General features: G+C 44.2%; 1 protein-coding gene across 1 annotated transcript in view; it reads left to right on the forward strand.

The window, feature by feature from the left end:
- Nln (neurolysin) overlaps positions 1–22,219 on the forward strand; it is a 78,689-nt gene that overhangs the window by 51,491 nt on the left and 4,979 nt on the right. Inside the window, exons 9-12 of the mRNA XM_057790102.1 lie at positions 1,866–2,067; positions 13,106–13,292; positions 13,625–13,753; positions 14,844–14,980. Of these exons, the coding sequence (XP_057646085.1) occupies positions 1,866–2,067; positions 13,106–13,292; positions 13,625–13,753; positions 14,844–14,980 (655 nt within the window). The remainder of the gene's footprint in view (positions 1–1,865; positions 2,068–13,105; positions 13,293–13,624; positions 13,754–14,843; positions 14,981–22,219) is intronic.

Consider the following 22,219-nt stretch of genomic DNA (forward strand, 5'->3'; position numbering starts at 1 on the left):
ATTTAAGTTATCCCGAGGCTCTTAGAGAAAGCATCAGGGGGGCCCGTGATGGTGCAGTGGGTAAAGGCAGCTGCCCCCAAGACTGACAACATGAGTTTGATTCCCAGAAGCCATAGTAGAAGGAGACAGCTGACTGCTACAAGCTGCCCTCTGACCTCCACACACATCTGGAGCATGCACATACACCTGCACATATATACCCACATGCACATACAACATGCACATATATACCCACACGCACATACACCTGCACATATATACCCACACGCACATATACCTGCACATATATACCCACACGCACATACACCTGCACATATATACCCACATGCACATACACCTGCACATATATACCCACATGCACATACAACATGCACACATACACAAGTGCTAGATCGTTTTATTCGAATCCTTTGGGCCAACAAGATAGATTAGTGGGTAAAAGTGCTTATACTGCAGCCTGACAACCTGAATTTGACCCCTGGGTCCCGCAGGGTGGCAGGAAAAGACTGACTCCTGAGTTCTCTGGCCTCACACAGGAGCTATGCATATGCACGTGTACACACACACAAAGATTTCAAGCAGGAAATCTTTCAACATTGCAGTGTCCTATGCCTGTCTCAAGACTCACATCCGAAGGACAGAGTCCTCCCATCCTTGTGTTTCAGCCATATATTTGCTTTGTTAGATATTCAGAGACGTGGCCATTGCTACCAGAAACTTAAGGAGAGCACAGAGTAACCTTTTGTGAGGATAATGACCTAGCTCATATGTGGTTATATTTGGTTTGTGATCTAGCACATAAAGATCAGAGTGCGGAGCTAGACACTTAGTCAGCCATCCAGGCCAGGCAGTGGTGGCACACACCTTTAATCCCAGCACTAGGAAAATGGAAACAGGAAGTGATATGGCTGGGTGGAGAAAGGACTATAAGGCAGGAGGAGACAGAAGCTCAGTTTTCAGTGACTCTGGATTTTTATTATTAATTCACGCTCCACTCTTACTTATCTGTCCGACTCAGGAACAAAATTGAGAGTACATTCTTTAAAGACTTGTGGGTTTTATTTTCTTTCTTTTTTTGTTTTTGGGGTTTTTTTTGGGGGGGGCAGAGGCAGGCAGATCTCTGTGAGTTCGAGAACAGCCTGGTCTACAAGAGGTAGTTCCAGGACAGGCTCCAAAACCACAGAGAAACCCTGTCTTGAAAACAAAAAAAAAAAAAAAAAAAAAAACACGGGGCCAGAGAGATGTTCAGCAATTAGGAGCACTAGCTGCTCTTACAGAGGACCTAGGCTCAATCCCCTCCCACTTGACTGCTCACAGCCGTCAATCACTTCAGTGTTCTGTCTACCCCGGCACTGGCATTCACTCTTACTGTGCTGTCCAGTGTCTGCCCTGACTTAGGTTGTGGGGTTGTGGGTCCTTCCTCTCCCTGTCCTTGGAGGTACCTGTGCTGCTGTGGGCTTGTTGACTGCCTTCCACAGCAGTTCTCTGGGTTCAGAAAAGCTGAAACTCTCAGAATGGAGTCGAGACAGGAGAAGTCCCTTGCCCAATGTTATGCATCCGAATAGTTGTCAAAATTATCTCTTTTCTTTGAAAAGCGTCAGTGGGGGTGGGGGATACTGAGGCCAAGAGAAACACTGATACAGGAACAAAACATACAGATTTAAAGATGAAGCTAAAACGGACAAAACCTAGAAGGCTGGGTCACTGTTGAGTTTTACTTCTCCCATAGGGCGAAGCGGCCTGTCTTCTGAAAGGTGAACCAAACATGTATACATGTGTTCTGGTGTATGACTTAATGCCTGGAAGGGGCATATTTGTGCTAAAGAAGAGTGTCCACGTCACTCTTCTTCGATTCTGTCTCCCAGGGAAGGAAAATACAACCACGCAGCCTGCTTTGGTCTCCAGCCAGGCTGCCTTCTCCCTGATGGCAGCCGGATGATGTCTGTGGCCGCCCTGGTGGTCAACTTCTCACAGCCCGTTGCAGGCAGGCCGTCTCTTCTGAGACACGATGAGGTGCGGACTTTCTTCCATGAGTTCGGCCATGTCATGCATCAGGTTTGTGCACAGGTAAGTGGTTGTCACGGCAGGCCCACCAGTCGCTTGCAGTTGTTGCTTACCTTCTGACTGCTGACAGGTTTCTCTCGTTGCCTGATTTCTTCACACTCTGAACAGGTGGTAAGCCTGCAGACACACAGTTGTTTATCACATCCTCTCATGCTGTATTCCACTTGAAGGTTAGTCCACTGATGAAAGATCTTGTGGAGGAACAGTGGCTTCTAGCCACCTCGAACCTTTATTCCTTTTCTGCTACTATTGGGGGGATGCCTCCCTTTTCAAGCCTCAAATTAAAATCACAAGTAACACAGCGTTGCAGAGCCGGGTGTGGTGACATGCTAATTGTAACCCAGCCCGTGTGAAAGAGGCAGATCAGGAGCCCAAGATCAGCCTTGGCAACATTGCAAGGTCAAGGCCACCTTGGGCTACTCGGGAGCCTCAAACAATAAATGACTGCGTAGACACTTTTTTCTAGGAGAAAGATGTGTGCAACAGATTGAAATGAAAAGTGATTGTTGCATTGTGTGGTGTGTGTGTGTTCATGTGTGGAGGCCAGAGGCCAGCGTGTAATGTTCTTAGGAGCTGTCCCTTGTTTTTGGAAGACAAAGTCTCTCAATGAGACCTGAGGCTCACTGGTTAGGTCAGGCAGGCTGGATCCACCTGCAGCAGGCACCACCACAGCTGTTCCTGAAGTAGATTCTGGGCTTTGAACTGAAGTCCTCGTGCTTATCCAGCTGGTTCTGTACCAGCTCGGCTGCCTGTCTCCCCCTGACCACAAAAGTGATTTTTGTTGTTGCTTTTTTTTATTGTTGTTGTTGCTGGTTTTCTTTTTCATTTTTTGTTTTGTTTTGTCTTGAGGCAAAAAAAAAAAAAATCTCATAATCCATAACCCACATGGCCTTGAATTTATAACCCTCCTGCTGCAGTTTCAGGTGCTAGGCGTGTATGGATTTTTTATGGTTTCTTCCTCTTTTTTTGTTTGTTTGTTCAGGGCTGTTGGTTAAATCCAGGGCTTCATTGTCATGCGAGGCAAGTATCCATTATAGTCACAACCAAAAACCATGTTTATCCTGAGGCTCACACACCCTACTGTTTTACACATACTGATAGAAGAAACTGAGAGACACTTTTCTAAATTTGGAATCTGTGTACATTCATTGACCCTTTTTTCCCAGCCACACACGTGGTCACACATCACACATACATATTCAACAATAATAGATAAAATAAATTATTTAAAACTAGTTCTTTCAACATATTATCTGTTTATTCTGGTGCCTCCGTACGTTCCTTAAAACAAACAAACAAACAAAAAGGCCTAGGGCCACACGTAGTGGTCAGATTTGTGATCCCAGCATGCAGGGGGCTGAAGGAAGAGGATTACTCTGAGTTCACAGTAGGCATATTTCCTTATCTGCTCATGACCTTGGGTTCAATTCCCAACACACACACACACACACACAGGGAGAAAGAGAGAGTATTTGGTACTGTAAATAAACACAGGGAAATACAACAGAAGTCTGTCCAGATGTGTAAGTCCAAATGTAGCCCAGAGAAGAGAAACCTTTTGGAATAATCTCAGATTTCTTAGATGATTTTAAAGGCTGTTCTCCCAACACTGGAATCCCACAGGTATTTGTCAGTATTGAGCTTTTATCATTATCCTTTCTGTGCCCTTACACTCTTCTGAATTATGATAGTTCTGCTTTCCATTTTTCTAAAAATAATTGTATGATTAAATTAGCAAAGTAAAAGTAACTTCCTTAGCTTCAGTATTATGGGTTGTTAGGTGGCCAAGTTCTAGGTGTGCATCTGACTGCAGACAAGCAAGGCTCTGCCCTTAGAGTGGTTGGTCTTTTATTCATTCATTCATTTTAACTTTTTTATGTGTGTGGATGTTTTGCCTGTGTATATGTATATGTACCATGTGCATACAGTGTCCATGGAGGCCAAAAGAGGCCATCAGATCCCCTGGGACTGGAATTGCAGACAGTTGTGAGCTGCCATATGGGTGCTGAAAGTCAAACTCTGCTCCTTTGGAAGAGCAATCGGCGCTTTTAACCACCAAACCATCTCTCCAGTCTTGTTTATTTATTTTGAGCTGAGTACTTCTCCAGAAAAATGTCCTTAGACTCACGTTCTGATAACTGTAAGATGAAAAAACTCACAGGACCGCCCCCCCACACACACCCCATTCCACCCAAAGGATGATAAAACACAGTGTAGAGTCCCTAAGGCAGCAGTTTCTTGCTCAGTGTGGACTGGGCCTGGCAATTTTGTAAAAAGTCATCCAGTGTCTTAATCACATTTATTAAAATAACAGTCTTCCAGTGAGGGTTCATTGTTTCTGATGCAGACTCTTGAGGCATAGTCCTTATACAACCTCAGGATCTTGTGCTTACCCCGTGTTCTTCATACAGGTCTCCAGAACTCTGTGTTTTTCATATTATTTGGCATTACTTTTGGTCCTTTGAGGCAGTCACTTCAGCATTGAAAAAATACTTTCTTGATGTTCTGCGACATTTGAAAACTGATGCATAACTGAAGTTCACCTGATTCATATTGCATGTGCAATTTGTTATCTATTTTATTTTTTTAATCTACTCTAGTATTTTGTAAGTATAGTTATTTTGCCTGCATGTATGTCTGTCTACCACTTGTGTGCTGGTGCCTAAGGAGGCCAGAAGAGGGTGTTGGATCCCCTGGAACTCGACTTACAGAAGATTGTGAGCTGCCACATGGGACCTAAAAATTGAACCTGGGTCCTCTGGAAAGAAATCCAGTGCTCTTAACCAATATGTCATCTCTCTATGCCTAGTACTTCTCTCTTACAGCTCTCTCTGCTAACCATTCATGGACAGAATTGTCCTTTTGATGAGCAATGTTGATACTGTTCTTTGCTTGGTCATCTCTTCATGAGATTATGAGACATGTTTGTCTATCCTTATCATGTCAGACGATATGCAACATTTTAGAATTATGGAGTACTGAGATATTCATGCTTAGAACCAGTGACCACTGCTTTTCTCCTTTTGTACACACAGATCTAGGGATTTGCTGCTTTTAAGTTTCAAGACCCTTTGTACTTATCTCAAATGGAGGCAGCTGAATGAGATTCATTCTGTGTTCATTAATGCCTCTGAATTTTCCATACATGTGCACTAGACTGGTCTTACGATATGACACCTCATTGTTTGGGTTCTGCACCATGACAGCCTGGAGGTTGAATGACCAGAGGATCTCATGGAGCTTGTCACAGTAATATTTAAATGTGTGTGTAGGCACTTCCAGTTCTCAGGCATGTGGATGCCCCAGTTGACTGTGCACTGTGTCATCATTAGGAACTTGAGTTTCACCGTGTTTTCTTGTGTTTACACTGCCAGGTCAGTAATTTGGACGATAGCAATCAGGAGAGGCATCACCAGTATCTGTTCCTGTTCCTGTTTCATAGTTTGCACTCTCTGTAAGCCGTGGCCTTTTGAACTTCTGCGGAATGAAAGAGTAATACTTCTCACCAGATCTCACTCATGCTGATGTCTTTGTTAGTTGTATGTTAAAAATCAGTAATGAGTTTTGAACTGTTAGGAGATATTTATTTTAAGGAAACATCAGAATCACAATAAAGCTTTAATTAAAAGTGAAAGAGATGTATACAGTCAGACAGTTTCAAATGATCTGACCAGAAATTGTCTGTAAACTAACAGCATTAGTCTTTTCTAAATATTTGAAGTACATACCACTGTAGAGAAACAGACCCTGTCAGGGGAACCCTGATGTTAGAACAGGACACTGTATTAAAATATATAGAACTAGGTTCAATCCCATATACCCCATCAAAAAAGAGAAAAGAAACATGTGATTTGGCCTTTTCAAACCCACTTATGTCTTCATTCATAATATGGAGACAAGCCTGGCATAGTGGTTCATGCCTTCCAGCACTCAGTAGGCAGAGGCAGGCAGATCTGTGAGGTCAAGGCCAGCCTGGTCTACATTGTGAGTTTCAGGATAGCCAGCGCTACATAGTGAGACCCTATTTTGAAAAAATCAAAACTAAAATCAAATGGAGACAATAGCAGTTCTATTAAGTGTGTCACTAGCATGGTGGGGAAATTTTAATTTTTATGTTTAAAAGTATATGGAAAAACCAAGGGTAATATTGTATCATCTTACTTTTATTTCTTTTTCTTTTGGGGGGCCAGGGTTTAAGACAGGGTTTCTCTGTGTAGCCGTGGCTGTCCTGGAACTCACTCTGCAGATCGGACTGGCCTGGCCTCTAACTCAGAGTTTTTCTTGCCTGTGCCTGAGTGCTGAATGCTGGGTGCTGGGATTAAAGGCATGCACCACCACCTCCTGGCTAGTATTTTATTTTTCCATACATTATTTTTGTTTATTCTTTGATTTTTTTTTTAGTATTTCTATAGCTTTATGTATAATTCAATCCTTTAAGGATCAAAACTGAAGAAATGGGGAGGAAAGCAAAAGGAAGTAGAGCAGTGGCCATAAGGAAATGTTCTATAGCTTAGATTCAGAGGGCTGTGAGTGGAAACATATGGGAAGTGATTGGAAACATCAGGACCTCTGCCTTGTTCGGATGATCGCCGGATACCTCAAAGTTTGATTCCAGTAGCAAGAATAGCATGAGCTGCTTATTCTCCTGGGGATGGTGGAGGATGTGTTGTGGGGCAGCATAGGTATTATGTTCTCATAACTGACATTAAGATATAATTACTAGGAGGAGGTCAGAACCACCCGGACTCAAGACAGGTACAGATTGGGCAGGGTGGGATGCCGTACACCTATATTCCCAGTGCTCTGGAACTCAGGCAGAAAGATCACAGGTTCAAAGCCAGCAAGGGTTAAGTAGTGAGTTTGTGACCAGCTTGAGCTGTGTAACAAGCCAGCCACAGTCACAAAAGAGAAGCAAAACCCAAAGCTGCCTAAACCTTCTGAGTGTGCCAGCCCAGCACTGCTGCCTCCTCGCGGTTCTCTCACTTAGGTGATCGCTACATTATTTCCCCACTTCTGAGGGAAAAGGCTCTTGAATCGTAAGCACGAGGCAGCTGTGTGCCATGTGCTCTCAGCTGGTTTGCCCACATCCAGATTCGTCATGGATGACTCCTTCCTCGGAAGTTAGTAGATGTTCTGATGACAAAACATGAATGTATGGCTTCACATCTCCCTGTGAACTTGTAGAGTTTGTGACTTAGACATCAGACATGATTTCTTTCAGGATCTCTCTATTGTTTTGATGTTTTGTTTTTTTACTGTATGTACAAGTGTGTGTGTACATATAACACATATAATATATATTAGCACAGAATAAATCCTAACTAATGTCATAAGCCAAAATGTGAATGTTTATAATATTTATTTGGAGATTTACTTATTTCTTTTGTTTACTACAATTTCTATATGTGCTATTTTTTAGCTTTCTAAAAAATTATTTTTAAATATCTGTTGTTATGGCTATGGATGCCAGTAGAAGCCAGAAGAGGGCATCAGATCCCTTAAGGTGGTTGTGAGCCATTCAGCATGCTACTGGGAACTGAACTTTGTTTGGTCCTCTGGAAAAACAGTGAGTCCTCTTAGCCACTGAGCCATCTCTCCAGCCCCAGCATTATTTTTTATAAATAATGAGGGTTTTGTTGTTGTTAAGAAGAATGCTAAGAAGATTTCTTTAAAAGCGAAATTATTGATTATCTCCTGGGTGTGATATACAAAGAATGGTAGGATAGAGTTAGGAAGAAGAAGTTAGAGTATTTTGAATTTTTAAAGTTTAGTTCAAGGACATTAATAGCAATAATCCAAAAATTGAAAGCCTACTACTGTAGAGAAGTGAAACAGATAAAATGTTAAGTATTCAAAGAACATAGCCAGGTCAGGTGGAACATCAAACTCTCTTTTAATTGCCTGAGTTAGATTCCACACACAGTGAGTTCTTGCACCTCAGTATAGACATTGAGCTCTGGGCATGGGCTGGGTTGGAGTCATACGGTGGCGAGCAGGCTCACTGACCTCAGCAGCATTTGGGTTTAAGTGGAAGTTGGCTTTTTTTTTTTCTTTTTTTTTTTGGTTTCTCAAGACAGCGTTTCTCTGTAGCTTTGGAACCTGTCCTGGAACTAGCTCTTGTAGACAAAACAGGCCTTGAACTCACAAAGATCTGCCTGCCTCTGCCTCCTGAGTGCTTGGATTAAAGGCGAGTGCCACCACCACCCGGCTAAGTAGAACTTTTATTTGTTTTCATTTAAAAAGGAGTAGTCTAAATAAGTGCCTAGTTAAGACAGTACAGGCAGTTTGAAGGTAAGTTCGTGAATTTAATCTGTGATGTTCAAGACTTCTCTAAATTGTGCATTTTTTCCTACGTCCTTTGATGCCGGTAGGATGCTGAGCTGCAGGAGCACTGTGACTCAGGTTGTCTTTGTTTCTGTTGTTTTTTCCAGTGATGGCTAGATTCGTGGGAAGATAAAACTATGACCTCTTCGCTATCTAGTAACAGCAGAGTCTAATTAGATAGTGGTCACTTATTTTTTAATGCCTTGCCTTGTTATATAAACTCCGTTAGCCATAGACTTGCAATAGATCAGAAAGATTACATTCTATTAAATCAATAATGGGTCACGGGTCAGCCAGGGTGCCTCCAGAGGCCTGTCATTTCTCCGAGGTGCATTGCACTTACTGATTCTAGCAGTCACCTTTTCTTGGACTTGGAATTTGTTATCATATAAAAATGATCTGTAGTTGTAAGCAGTAAAAGGAGCTGCTCTCTTAACTAGACAATATTAACCTGTAGTACTTTGGCCTTTAAATGTCGCAAAAACTCACATGACAAATTTAGTCAAGTTTGTTATTTTGCTTTAGTGTATGAATTTAGAAGTTAATCTCACCGGGCTGTGGTAGTACACACCCTTAATCCCAGCACTCAGAAGGCAGAGGCAGGTGGATCTGTTTGAAGCTAGCCTGGTCTACAGAGTGAGTTCCTTGACAGCTAGGGCTACACAGAGAAATCCTGTCTCCAAAAGCCAAAAAAAAAAAAAAAAAAAAAGTAGTCTCTGTGTCAGCAAGACATAGGTTTAAATTTGTAATGGAATATATTTTAGACATCCTATCATCCATTTGGAAAAATAGTAAAGCAAAGACTCGTATTTAGGGCTGGAGAGATGGTTCAGTGGTTTAAAAAAAAAAACTGGTGCTCTTGCAGAGGATCCAGGTTTAGTTCTCTACACCCACATGGTAGCTCCAGTTCCAGGAGATCCAGCTCCCTCTTCTAGCTTCCATGTAGTACACATTCACACATGCAGGCAAACACACACACACACATAAAATAGATCTTTCTCATAAAAAGGAAGGAAGACAGACCGACAGGAAGGAAGGAAGGAAGGAAGGAAGGAAGGAAGGAAGGAAGGAAGGAAGGAAGGAAGGAAGGAAGGAAGGAAGGAAGGAAGCTCTAGCCAAACTGAAATCTAAGGCACCTTTTAGTCTCTCCTGGTGCAGACATTTTCTGCAGCAAGTGTGCTCCGATGTGTCCGTTAGAGTGTTTTGTGGGGTGGCATAATACTCAGTTTTAGCTGAGAGAGAGATGGGCACCGTTAGCTTTCATGCTCCTAAACTGTTGCTTTCGACATCCCCAAATTGATCATGCCGAGAACCGTGGAGAGAACTGTAGGTGGAGCATTGCGTCGGGACCATCAGCTCCCCAATAATGACACGGAGACTTCCAGTCATCTGTGTGCTGCCGTGTGGCTCGTGGCTTTTCCCTCTCCTCCTGCACGTTTTGCTCCCTCTGCTTCCAGCTGGTAACTCCACCCTTCTTCCCAGTATTCCCTCTGCCCTGAAAATCCTGCCCAGCTATTGGCCATTCGGCCTTTTATTAAACCAATCCAAATGACATATTTTCACAGTGTACACAGAGATTATTCCACAACAGAGAATTACTGTCGGGCTCTAGTGAAAACCTGGGAAGTGGTACAGTTGGTGATGTGGGACAGTTCAGCCACTCCACAGCCCTGCACTCAGAGCCCCAACACTGCAGAGCCGGTCTCCATGTCCCCGTGTGTGCTGGCTGCAGGATCTTTTGGCCTGGGAGTTTAGTTTTTTGCTGGAAATTGAGCTTTTTAATTTTGTCAGCTTTTTTTGTCCTCATTGAAAGAAAATATTTCACTGATGTTGCCCAGTGTGCTCACAGAAATCCAGCACGGCTGACTTTTGGGAAACTGGTAAGCAGGAAGCTATTTTTAGCTTCTCCTTCTTTGCAAACATTGTAGAGAACATTGTTGATCTGGTCATTCATTGCCAGTGCTCTGCCCACTACAGCAGCCTCGGGTAGAATAGGCCTTCTCTTCTCCATTCTGGTGACATAACTGTGCTGATTCTTATTGTCCAATTTTAGCTCTAACTCATGAGTTACTCATTTGTTCTTGTTTTTCCTGGATATTGAACAAACCCTTCGTGTGTGTGTGTGTTTGTGTGTGTGTGTGTGTGTCTTTGTGTATGTGTGTCTGCATGTGGACCTTTCCCCCAGATTGTGTGTGTATGTGTTGCCTGCATACATGTATGTATCTACAAATGCTGATTTAGAAATCTTCACACAGCAAGATTTATAAACCTAATTTTGTCATCTGCCATGTAGCTGATGGCATCATTTTCCCTTGTTTGCACTGTTAGTATCTGCCTAAAAGTGTGGTTCATAAGACCATGCAGTTAGCATCTCTGATTCAGAATAGACACTTGCAAACCTTTGCTAGTGTACCTCAGCCTCCTGTTCAGTCTTTGAGAGATCTTCCAGTCTTATGAGGATTTTTCTCTGGACACATACTCAAATGGCATAAAGGAGAAATTTGGTAAAGGACCATTATTTTTTAAGATATACCTTTAAAAGATTTAGTCACTTTTGAAATGTCATAATGTAACCCTTTTCTCTGTTTTTCTCACAATAAAGATGTACTAGGCTAGAGCATTCTTGTTAATATTTTAAGTTATGGATTCGGGCCATCTGGTTCTAAGTCCTGCTTCTGCTATTTGATCAGTGTATGCTTTGGTTTCCTTATTTCACCAGAAGTAATAGGACTTATGTCACACAGTCGTGTGAGGGCATGCTGAGGGGAGGTCTGTGTACATGTGTGTGTGTCATGCAGTCATGTGAAGACATGCTGGGGGGAGGTCTTTACATGTTAGCGTGTTGTGCAGTCGTGTGAGGGCATGCTGGGGAGAGGTCTTTACATGTTAGTGTGTTGTGCAGTCGTGTGAGGGCATGCTGGGGGAGGTCTTTACATGTTAGCGTGTTGTGCAGTCGTGTGAGGGCATGCTGGGGGGAGGTCTTTACATGTTAGCGTGTTGTGCAGTCGTGTGAAGGCATGCTGGGGGAGGTCTTTACATGTTAGCGTGTTGTGCAGTTGTGTGAGGGCATGCTGGGGGAGGTCTGCGTACATGTGCGTGTGTCATGCAGTACACATTTGGTCACCCTGCCATTGTTCCTCAGAAGCTCTCCATCTTTTTCTGAGACAGTTTCTCACTGATACCTGAGACTCTCCATTTGGGTTCGGCTGGCTAGTGAGACTCTCCTCTTTCCACCCTCCAAGTGCTGAGCTCGCAAATGTGTGAGCCACACACCCGCCTGTTTAATGATGCTGGCCATGCTAGCAATCAAAGTTAGGTCCCCATGTTTATGAAGCAGAAATTTTTACCAACTGAACTATCTCCTGAGCTTCTTGATTTAAATCATGTTGTTCATGTAAGAGCCAGACATGAATGCTGGCACAGGAAAGCCTTCTCTGGGTACTAGCTGTTACAATACTGTGTTAGATTGTTTTACCCATAATGTGGATGTAATCTTAAAATGTTACATTCCAGAATGAGGCAAAATATTCTGTTTCTAGGGATCGTTGCTTCTTTCCTTGTGCAAATTTGGGAGATGATGTCCTCAATGGAGGTACCCTAATTCCAGTGCCTATTGGAGTGTTTCCCTTGGCCCTCCTATCGCAGCCCCCCCCCATCTAGAATCGGCACAGTTAGAATGTGAAGTCAAGCAAAGCATATTTTTGCATAGAGAGGAAGGCAGAATATGCCGTCATTTTGACATCTGTGCCTGTGCCCTGGGCCAAAAGCAGAATGGTTATACACTGGCACCCCATCTGCTGCCTCCTCCATGGCTAAGTGCTCTGCCTGTCCCCTCCCTGGGGTGATGAAGCCTGGGAGAGTGATGGAGTGTCAGGACCCCACCCAGATGTGACCCTGTGGGGCCAGCACTAACTCTTCTCTGCTGCTACAGCTTGCAAGTGTGTGTGTGTGTGGTGTGATGGTTAAAAACAGTAGTCTGAGAAAAAAAATGGATGAAAACAAGCCATTCACCTGTTCTGAGAAATCTCGGTCTTTCTCTTGGAAGCTTTTATATCTTACTCAAGAATTCTTGAAACTTTGGTTTTATAACTCTTAACCCAGGCCCACCGAGTACGTCCCTTCTTTCCACTGCAGAGATTCTGAACTTTTAGGTATATTGTTTCTTTCTTCTTTCTGTTCACATGACTCACCCACTTGTAATTCATCCGCAGGCATGCTTTCCAGGCCAGGTCCCTGGCTTTCTCTACTCCATCTGAGAGCTCACACACACACACACACACACACACACACACACTCACACACACACACAGGAGTCTGGAATGTTGTAAGTTAACTCTTTAACTGATTTCACCTTGAGTAGTTGAGCAACAGTGGTGAATGCCCAGAAAGGCATGTGTTGAGTAAACAAGAGTAACCAACTGCAAGGAGGAGCTTGGGAGAAACTTTTTCCTAGGGAAATTGTTTGCCTTTTCCTCAACCCCCAGCCAGGGTCAGACTGAGAGACACTAGACAACCCTCTGCCCTGACCTACATACGACTCCAGGGCTTTGTTCTGACTCTGCCTTAAGTTTGGGGGGTCTGAGATATACTTCATTGCACGTATAGTTTTACTGTTCTGACTCTGCCTTAAGTTTGGGGGGCGGGGGTCTGAGATATACTTCATTGCACGTATAGTTTTACTCAGTGCTTTAAAAATACGTTTATGTTTGCTTTCTAGACTGACTTTGCACGCTTTAGCGGGACAAATGTGGAAACGGACTTTGTAGAGGTACCATCACAGATGCTGGAGAACTGGGTGTGGGACATCGAATCCCTGCGGAAACTGTCAAGACATTATAAGGATGGAAGCCCTATCACAGACAACCTGCTTGAGAAGCTCGTTGCTTCTAGACTGGTCAACACAGGTATGGCTCAACATTCTATAGAAGGAAAGCAAGCAGGAGTTATTAAGCGAAATTCCTGGCTGCCTCTTCTGTCAGACTTACTTTCACCTTAAGAGCACCCCAGGAGTGCTGGTGCATGGAGGGACGAACACTTGAGTGTGTTGGCATGGAGATGCCTGGACTGCATCTAAGGGAAAAGTCTACTCAAGTCTTAGATAGTTGGAATGCCATTTCACCCTGCTTCCCTTTTGTGATGAGTGGGACTCGAATCAATTTTCAAATCTCTGACTTGTGGTGTTAGAACATACAGTTCTCTCTCCAACACGCTGTTCAAACCCTCTTAACCTTATTAGGTCTCCTGACACTGCGCCAAATTGTTCTGAGCAAAGTTGATCAGTCTCTCCATACCAATGAATCGCTGGATGCCGCAAGTGAATACGCTAAATACTGCACAGAAATATTAGGAGTCGCAGCTACGCCAGGTATGACCCACTAGCACCTGAATCCATTCCCCCCTCCTCAAGCCGTCCTTAGGAGTTGTCCTGTCCAGATGTGCTTGAAGGAGAGGTGGCTCCAGAGTCACCACATCTCGGTGTAATCAGGCGTGAGCAATTGGCCTCCGCCCCAGCACAGCCATTCCCGTTTGGCAGCACCTGCCCATCCCCTCCCTCCCTGTGTGCACCAAGACTTCCCTGGGATTTTCAGAAAGAGGTTGGCAGAAGGCATTTCAGGGAGGAGCAGGAAACCCCTCACTTCTGATGCTAACGCCAGTTCAGGCTTTGACCCGAGGCCTGCAGTGTCTGTTAGAATGTGAGTCCAAACTTACCTGTGCACTTTTAAGCAGCTAATATGTATGCATTTGGACAGGGAGTGCACAGTAAACCTTTTCACCAAGGAAATTGTTGGTAAAATGAATCAGACGCAGTTCTGGAGGATAATAAGATAAGAGGGGCCACTGACTCATCCACGCCTCACTTCCTGATCTGCCGCTTGTAAACCAAGGAGCAACACTGTCTCTCTGACAAAACTCTACTTAGAGCAGCCCTGTGTAGACTCACATGGTAAATCTTTTCTCAAAATGCTTCATTTTCAGAAATTATCAACCTACACAAATGCCATTTTATTTAGAGTCATCTTAGATATTAAGAAGTGTGGCAGGGGCCTGGGTTGTAGCTCAGCTTTAGAGTACTGGTCTAGCCTATGCCAGACTGGGTTTGATTCCCAGCTCCTGCTTTACAGGGATAAGAGTGTAAGGGAGTGGCTTGAGCAAAAAGTAGGGTTACTTGTAGAGTACTTTCAAGGTCCATTGGCATCTAAGGTTCAGTTTCCCCTTTTGAACTACCGATGGGTGTGAACAGTTTCAGAAACTGTTGTTAGGCATTCCAGAGCTGGGCCTGAGCTACTAATAGGAGAAAGGCTTGTAAACACCTTGGCCAAGGGTACACACCAATCCATGAGATGCTATCACTCACTCTCTGCTCACAGCTGGGCTCCCCAAAGGCAAACTAGCTAGCTCCTAACCTGATTAATTAGCGTTTGCCATCATACTGATTAAAATGTACCTTTTTTAAGGCACAAACATGCCAGCTACCTTTGGACACTTGGCAGGAGGCTATGATGGCCAATATTATGGATATCTTTGGAGCGAAGTCTTCTCCATGGACATGTTTCACAGCTGTTTTAAAAAAGAAGGGATCATGAATCCAGAGGTATCGTATGGCTTTTTTACCCCGACGTCTTGATTGTGTGGTTGCCCCCTCTCCCTTAGCTCTAAGTGTACTTGTAGCAGCTAGAGTTTAAGGAGGAGCAGCTTTTAAATTCAAGGCCTGGCATCTTCTCAGATCATCATACATCATTAAGTTTCAGTGTACAAGTGATTAACTCTTAATTCTATAAGTTTAAAAAAAAACTACTATGCTTTCTTGCTTATTAACATTCCAGTATATTGCATAATTAAAAATTCAAAGCCTTGTTTATGCACTTGAGAGTTTATTGCTACTAGTTTTGACATGTGCCATGCAGTGTTTCTGTTTTATAAGAGGTTGAGAAAGAAAGGTAAACTTCTCCCTGATGTAAATAGTCTCTGTGTTCTGATAGTCTTTACAGGCTTCTTTGTACATTTTCTGTGGGAGGCACCCTCTTTCTGTGGCCGGCGTACTCCACCTACTACCTAGTCTGTAACCTAAGTGCCTTTGGGATAATTTAAGCTGCTTCATTAATCTGAGCCATTCCTTCCCATGCACAGTGAGGTGACTGCCAGGTGGCTGCCAGCCAAGCCTTGCTGTTACCCACCCCAGCCTCCCTGCTCATCGACGACTCGATGGTCAATTATGTGTAAGGCTGGTATATTTCCAGCGTGTTTCCAAGCCCTGTTTGGTTGAGAAATTAGGACAAATTACCCAAATCAAACTCTCAATGCTTATTTCAATCAACCAACTTGTTCTTTGGGCTTTTGTTTCTAGAGTAAGTAATGCTTCTCTGCCTACATAATGAAATATATCGTATATTTTAGGTCCCCATTTCCTTGTTTCTCCCTCCAGAAAATACCTCCAGGCTAGCCACACTGTGTTATTCATTCCAAGTATTTCTTCTCTCGTCCCACCCCCCCAGCCAGTCTCTTTAAACTGCCCTCTCTGCTCCTGCCTACCCAGTCACAAAGGTCTGACAGTGACTTGTTTAATAGTCTAACTTCTGCATGACTTCAGCATGTGTGTAGTCCACATTCCCTACCATCTCATGTTGAGATGTGCCCTCCCCAGGTTATATCAAAGAAAGTATAGTTTATAGTTTATATAGTTTATAACAAAGTATACTATCTTTAGTATGAGTCTTCACTTGTCCTACTGTTGAGTCGTGCTGGCTAACCTGAGCTGGTCATTCAGTGTTACTCTGCGGTCCTCCCCCATGCTCTTAATTGATTTCTGTAAATCTGCCTCTTCCTCTTTTCCCTGTTACCCCATCCCCTAGTCTCATTATGTAATGCAAGAAGGCATCAGATCATGACCCTCCTGCTTCATCTTCCTTGGCTTTGGGGATTACAGCATGTATCTCTGTGCCCAATCCAATTTCCCCCTTTGTTAAGAAAATTGAGCCAGGAACGTGGCTCAGAAGCAAAGGGGTATTCTCTTAGCTTTGCCCACCTTCACCCATTTATTCCTTCTGTGCCTTCACTTTAAATATTATCTCCCTGAAGCCAAGAGTGGTGGCACACACCTGTAATTCCAGGATTTGGCAGGTAGAGGCAGGAGGATCAGGAGTTTAAGGTCATCTTTGGCCACATAACAAGTTCAAGGCCAGCCTGAGCCTCCTCATAAGAACTTGTTTTAAAACAAAATACGCTTAAAAAAAAATCTGTGACTCTCAAAAATCATACTATTCTTTAAGATCCCACTTAAAAAGCCACTCGTGGGATGGGAAGGTGGCTCAGTGGTTAAGAGCATGTGTTGATCTTGTAGAGGGCCCAGGTGTGTTTCCCAGCGCACACTTAATGGCTCACAACCATCTGTAACTCCCGTCCTAGAGAATCCAACATCCTCTTCCGACTTCTGCGAGCACCAGGCATGCATGTGATACACATCCACTCAAACAGGCAAAACACTCACACACATAAATAATCTAAAAATATTTTCCAAAAGCTACTCATATGAACTCTTCTAGATTATCCAACCAAAGTGATCCCCCTTCCAACTTCCTAACAAAATGTGGACTTGGTCACATGGGAAAATCTTTAATAAACTTTTGCTTGTGTCTGGATTATTTGAAATAACTATTATATAAAATAAAAATATTCTTTCAGAGTAAAGGATTTTACACAGTATTCTTAAAATATGGTTAGAACAAAAGCACCCCCAAATGCAGATGACACCGAGTGGTGAGATTTTTAGGAGGGCTTAGCATTTCTCTGTTTTTCTCATGGAACTGTTTCTTACTTTACAAAGTTTACAGATTGGTGCAGAACTCAGAACACAACAGGTTGTTGGGGAATGTTTTGGGGAAATTTGTTTTATTTAGTGTTTTTGAGACAGTTTAGCTATATAGCCCCAACTGGCCTCAAACTATTAGCAGTTCTCCTGCCTCGGCTTCCTGAGTGCTGGGGTCTCAAGTGTGCCCCACCAAGCACAGCAGCAACAGTGTTTCAAGGAGAGGAAAGGTAGGCTCAGAAAGGCCCAAGTGTGACCCCTCCCGGCTACTGATGCTTGGGAGGCTTCCTGGTGTAAGCGTTCACTCCCTGAGTTGAGCCTGTGTCTGTCCTTCCATTCGTCTGGCTGCGTCTCGGCCCCTCCTCTCTTCAGCTGTCAAAGCGGCAGCCACATTTGAGATCCCAGTGGATCCCAGGCTGCTTGCACATCCTGCAGAAGCAACCCTGCCGTCAGGTCTCTCTGTGCTTTTTATTCTCAAACTCTGTCGTTTGGCGGGCAGCCAGGCTGCTCTTCATTAGGTGAGGACAGGAGTGAACTTGGAGAGAAAAAGATCCCAAAAACACGGAGCTGTTTTCTCGGCTGTTAGAAATGCCGTCCAGCTCCATCGATGCTGCGAGTACTCGGTGGGCGTCTACTTCTTGTGAAAGGAGGCTGCTTTGAATTTTCCCTTCTCACTTCTTTTCCCTTTCCTTTCAAATGCTGTGAGGAATCCTGTCATTTATCACTGCCCTGCCATCACAAACCTGGCTCCACAAACCTGCACCCTCCTCCACCCCCCTCACTCCTGTGCGGCTTCTAGAGCCAGCCTTTTCCACAGCCATTTGATTCCCCTGGATTGAATGCTGTTTGTTTTTGTAGGGTTGTTTTGCTTTGTTTTGTTTTACAAATATTTACTCTAACACCTGACTTACAGAATACAAATATTTATCAAAAATTAAAAATTCTTGGCACAATAATCCTGTCCTGTGAAAAAGCTTCCATTGTTCCCGCTGCGCAAAGATAAACAGAGAAGGAAGTGCTGTTTTTCGGCACAGTAATCCAGGCACTGCTTGCTTTGTGCATGATCTCAGTCCTGCCGTGGCCAGCTCTGCAGAAGGTGACCTTACCTGGGCTGTGTTGCCTTCAGTTTCTCACATAGGTGCTGGTTACGTAAGCAGAGTAACAATGGGAATTTTTATAGTGTAAAGCAGCGCTCCACTCGATCTGAAGTCATGGGAACCCATCCATCACCGTCTGGCATGTAAACTATTGGCTCAAGGCTTCACATTCCCCAGCGTGTTTGGAGCATCTCGAGAAGGTAGCAGGGTGCCCAAGCCCCGGAGAGGCTGGATCAGGAGACCACACTGGCTCCACTCTCTAGAAGCACATCTGCAGGCTTTCTCTTAAATATCTGCTCAGAGCACCATGTCACACCCTGGTGAGCAGAACCACAGAGTGCATGCTGCTCACAGGAGCACAAGCTCGGGAGGGTCAAATGTCAGCCTGCAGCCTTCTGAACACCAGCAGCAGCCGTGAATATTTTATGGTACAGCCGTCTTCCTTCTGCTCTGGGCCCTCTCTCCAAGTGTTAGAATTGGCCCCTTTCCTGTTACAGCCTCCAACTCTGTTACCCGTGTTTTCTCTGTAGTTCTTCATATTATCTAATGAGTAGAAAACCACATTTTAGCCACTTAATTAGCTTATTAAGTTGGCCCTACACTCAGACTTGGGAGGTGGTGCAGTTGGTAAAGTCTTTGCCCTTTAAGCATGGGGACATGAGTTGGCATTTCCAGCACCTATATAAAAGCCAGGCACACCAACACACACCTGTAACCCACCAGTGAAGATAAAGGCAGATGATCCCTAGAACTCACCCGCCAGCCCATTTCGCTAAATCAGTGATTTCCAGGCTTAGTGAGAAACCTGCTTCAAATACTAAGGAAGGTAGAGAGAGACTAAGGGAGAGAGAGACATCCAACACTAACCTGTGGTTACACACATGCATGCACACACCATGCTCGGACATACAGAAACAGAGAACATGCACACACATGTAAACCCTAATGCTTCTCCCCTCGCCCACTTGTACACATGGAGGAGATCACACATACATCCCTAAAGTCTGTTCTAGAACATGGAGAAGCCGTCTCACCCGATGTAACTTCTCCAGCCCTGACAGCTGTCTTAACAGTGGGAGAGCTGCTTGGGTACTGCCCCTCAGCAAGCTCTGGTTCTCTTCCAGGTTGTCTTAAAGTTCACTAAATGTAATTTCAAAATCCAGCCCCTAATCACAGGGTTGGAAAAATGGAAGCACTTTAACTAGGGCCATTTTTTTTAATAAGGCAACTTCATTGTGGGAAAATTTCCTAAGAGGTAATAGACATTGTGGGCTCAGAGGCCGTTGGTATTGTTAAGCCAGAATTGTCTTTCTCTTTGAGAGAAATTTCTAAGCTTTATTTCTTGCATCGTGAAGAATCACAACCAGGTGTTGCTTCAGAAAGACTGGGAAAAAAACAACAAGACTTTGATGTAACTATTGGCTTTCAGTCTATGATGTCACAGGAAGACGGTATATGCAGCCGCATACGGGGAAACAGGAAGCCTGCTGTTGGGAGTGGAAAAGGATTGCTCGAAGAATTCAGTGATTAAGAGTGGCGGGACTCTTCCAGCAGGCTCAGCCCCTCTCTCCCCGCAGGCTCAGCTGCAGTCCTGTACAATCACAGATCTTTCTTAACTCTGAGCCTTTAACAGCCTTGGATTTCTAGTGATAGAGACTAGAGACAAAGGAAAGAAATGGGATTCGTTCTTTTTTTTTTTTTTTTTTTTTTTCCTGAGACAGAGTCTGACTGTGTGCATCCTAGGACAGCTCTGAATGTGTGGTCCTTTAGCCTAAGCCTTTCCCAGGTGCTGGGGTTATGGCCATGTGAATTCCTCCTCAAATATTTCCAAGTAGAGACTCCCAAGTCTTAAGTCCCAGCCAATGCAGGCTCTTTCTTTTCTCTTGGGGCTTGGCTAGGGATTGAACCTAGGACCTCCTATGTGCTAGGAGAGTGCTCTACCACTGGTTCTAAGGGGCTATATACCCCCAAGCTGGATTGCACTAAGTTGCCCAGTCTAATATTAAAACTCAATTTTGTAGCTCAGGAAGGCCTTGAAATTGTGATCTCCCTGCCTCAGCCTCAGCCTCCCAAAGAACTGGGATTGCATGTCTATGCCACTGGGCCTAGCTTTCTTTTGTCTTTTTTTTTTTTTTTTTTTTTTTTTTTTTTTTGAGACAAGTCTTCTTGTATTACTGAGACCAGCCTCAAACTTGCCAACTCCCCACCTCAGCCTCCCAGGTACTGGGATTACAGGTGTGGGCCACCACGCCCAGAGCCCAATTATGCGTTTCTTATCTCCCTTTCTAGGTCACAAGGCTCTCTCGGAAAAGAGGTTGTTTTAATGCAGCTCCTCTACCTTAAAGTTTTCTGTATCTTGGACCTTACTCCTGGTTCCCCCCATTCCTTCCTACCTCCTAAAATGCACAGCTACCAGTGCGTGTTTTCCTTTCTGCCCTCACTGATCCAAGGTTGGTGTGAGGTTTCAGGAGACCTCTTCAACGTGAATGGTTCTGCCTGCCTTTCTTCTCTCTGTCTTCCTGGTTCCCAGCTCTGGCCCCCCAGCCTTCCTCTCTCTTCCACCTTGCCTTTTGTCACAGGCCTTGTGGTTTTGTAACACACACACACACACACACACACACACACACACACACATACCGCCTCACCCTCAGAAAAAACAAAGGGCGTGCCAGGGAGAGCACTGTGGGCTGTGAGACATCTCAAAGTCCATTTTGCAGACAGGTGGGGGAGTATGCCAGGCACCCAGATGTCCTCACCTGTCCTGGGCAGGGTGCTCACTCTGCTCCACATTGAAGGCCACAAGCCTGGCTCTGCTCTTGGAAGGCTGGGTTGAAAGGCCACGAGAAAACCACCGTGTGTGCTGCCTCCGGGATACAAAGCTAGTGGGAGCCAGTCCGCTCTCCTTCCCATGTTCTCATTACTGATAGATGAGCATCCTGATAGGGTAATTACATTTACCATCAAAATATCGCCTCTCTCTCCCACTACTATTCTTCCTAGACTATTTTTTTTTCCTCCCTGAGAGTGGAGGTGAAGTCTTGAGCTTTCTTCTAGCTTTATTAGAAGACAGAAGTAATTTTAAGGAAATGTCAAAGCAAGAATGCAGCTGTTTCCCTGAGCATAGGTAAGTAAGTGTCCTGGGGGCGGGGAGAGAAGAGTCATCAGACCCCACTGTGTGTCCGGTAGCATGAAAAATGTAAGGACAGTTTATTCCCATTTTACAGATAAGGAAACCAAGACCAAAAATTATGTAACTAGTGTATCAAGATACAGGTCAGAGCACCTAACCTTCCTCAGATCCTCAGGCTTGCACAGAGCCAAAAGATACATGCTGTCCAGGACTCTAAATCTCAGTGACCACTGATTGATTTCCCTTCCTAGGAGAGCCCTAGCATCTGACTCTGCAGTGACTTCAAATGTTAGGGCCCTAGAGTTTCTCTTCCTGCCTTCCTGACAGTTCAGGTTTCTTTATTGCGTAAACACCATTGAATGGCTGGAGGCCAACATTCCTTCCACCTGTGGCAGACTTTGCCCAGCCCCAGCTGGCTTCCTACTCATAAAAACTAGCTTAACTACTTACTGGGGTTGTATTATTTTGGGGTTTGTTTTTCGTTGTTTTGTTTTTTCCTTAACAAAAGCTAGGTCCTGTTACCAAAATGGCTCTTAAACTCTTCTCAAAGCTTCATTGCAAGGGAAATGGAACTATTAAAAGACCATTGCTTTATAATTGAGGAAATTGAATCAACTTGTTTAGAGACAGAAGCAGCAGAGGACTGAACTGTACCAAGCTGTTCTGAGACAAAACAGTGCCCTGCTCTGACGTGGCTCTGCAAGCAGCAGACCTGCACCATCTCTTCACTTGGTGCTGAAGTCCCCAATGCTTCCTTGACCTTCCTACTGAACTACCGAGTTTACAGCCGTTGGTGGAAAG

Source organism: Chionomys nivalis, chromosome 15 (genome assembly GCF_950005125.1).
Source record: "Chionomys nivalis chromosome 15, mChiNiv1.1, whole genome shotgun sequence".
NCBI lineage: Eukaryota > Metazoa > Chordata > Mammalia > Rodentia > Cricetidae > Chionomys > Chionomys nivalis.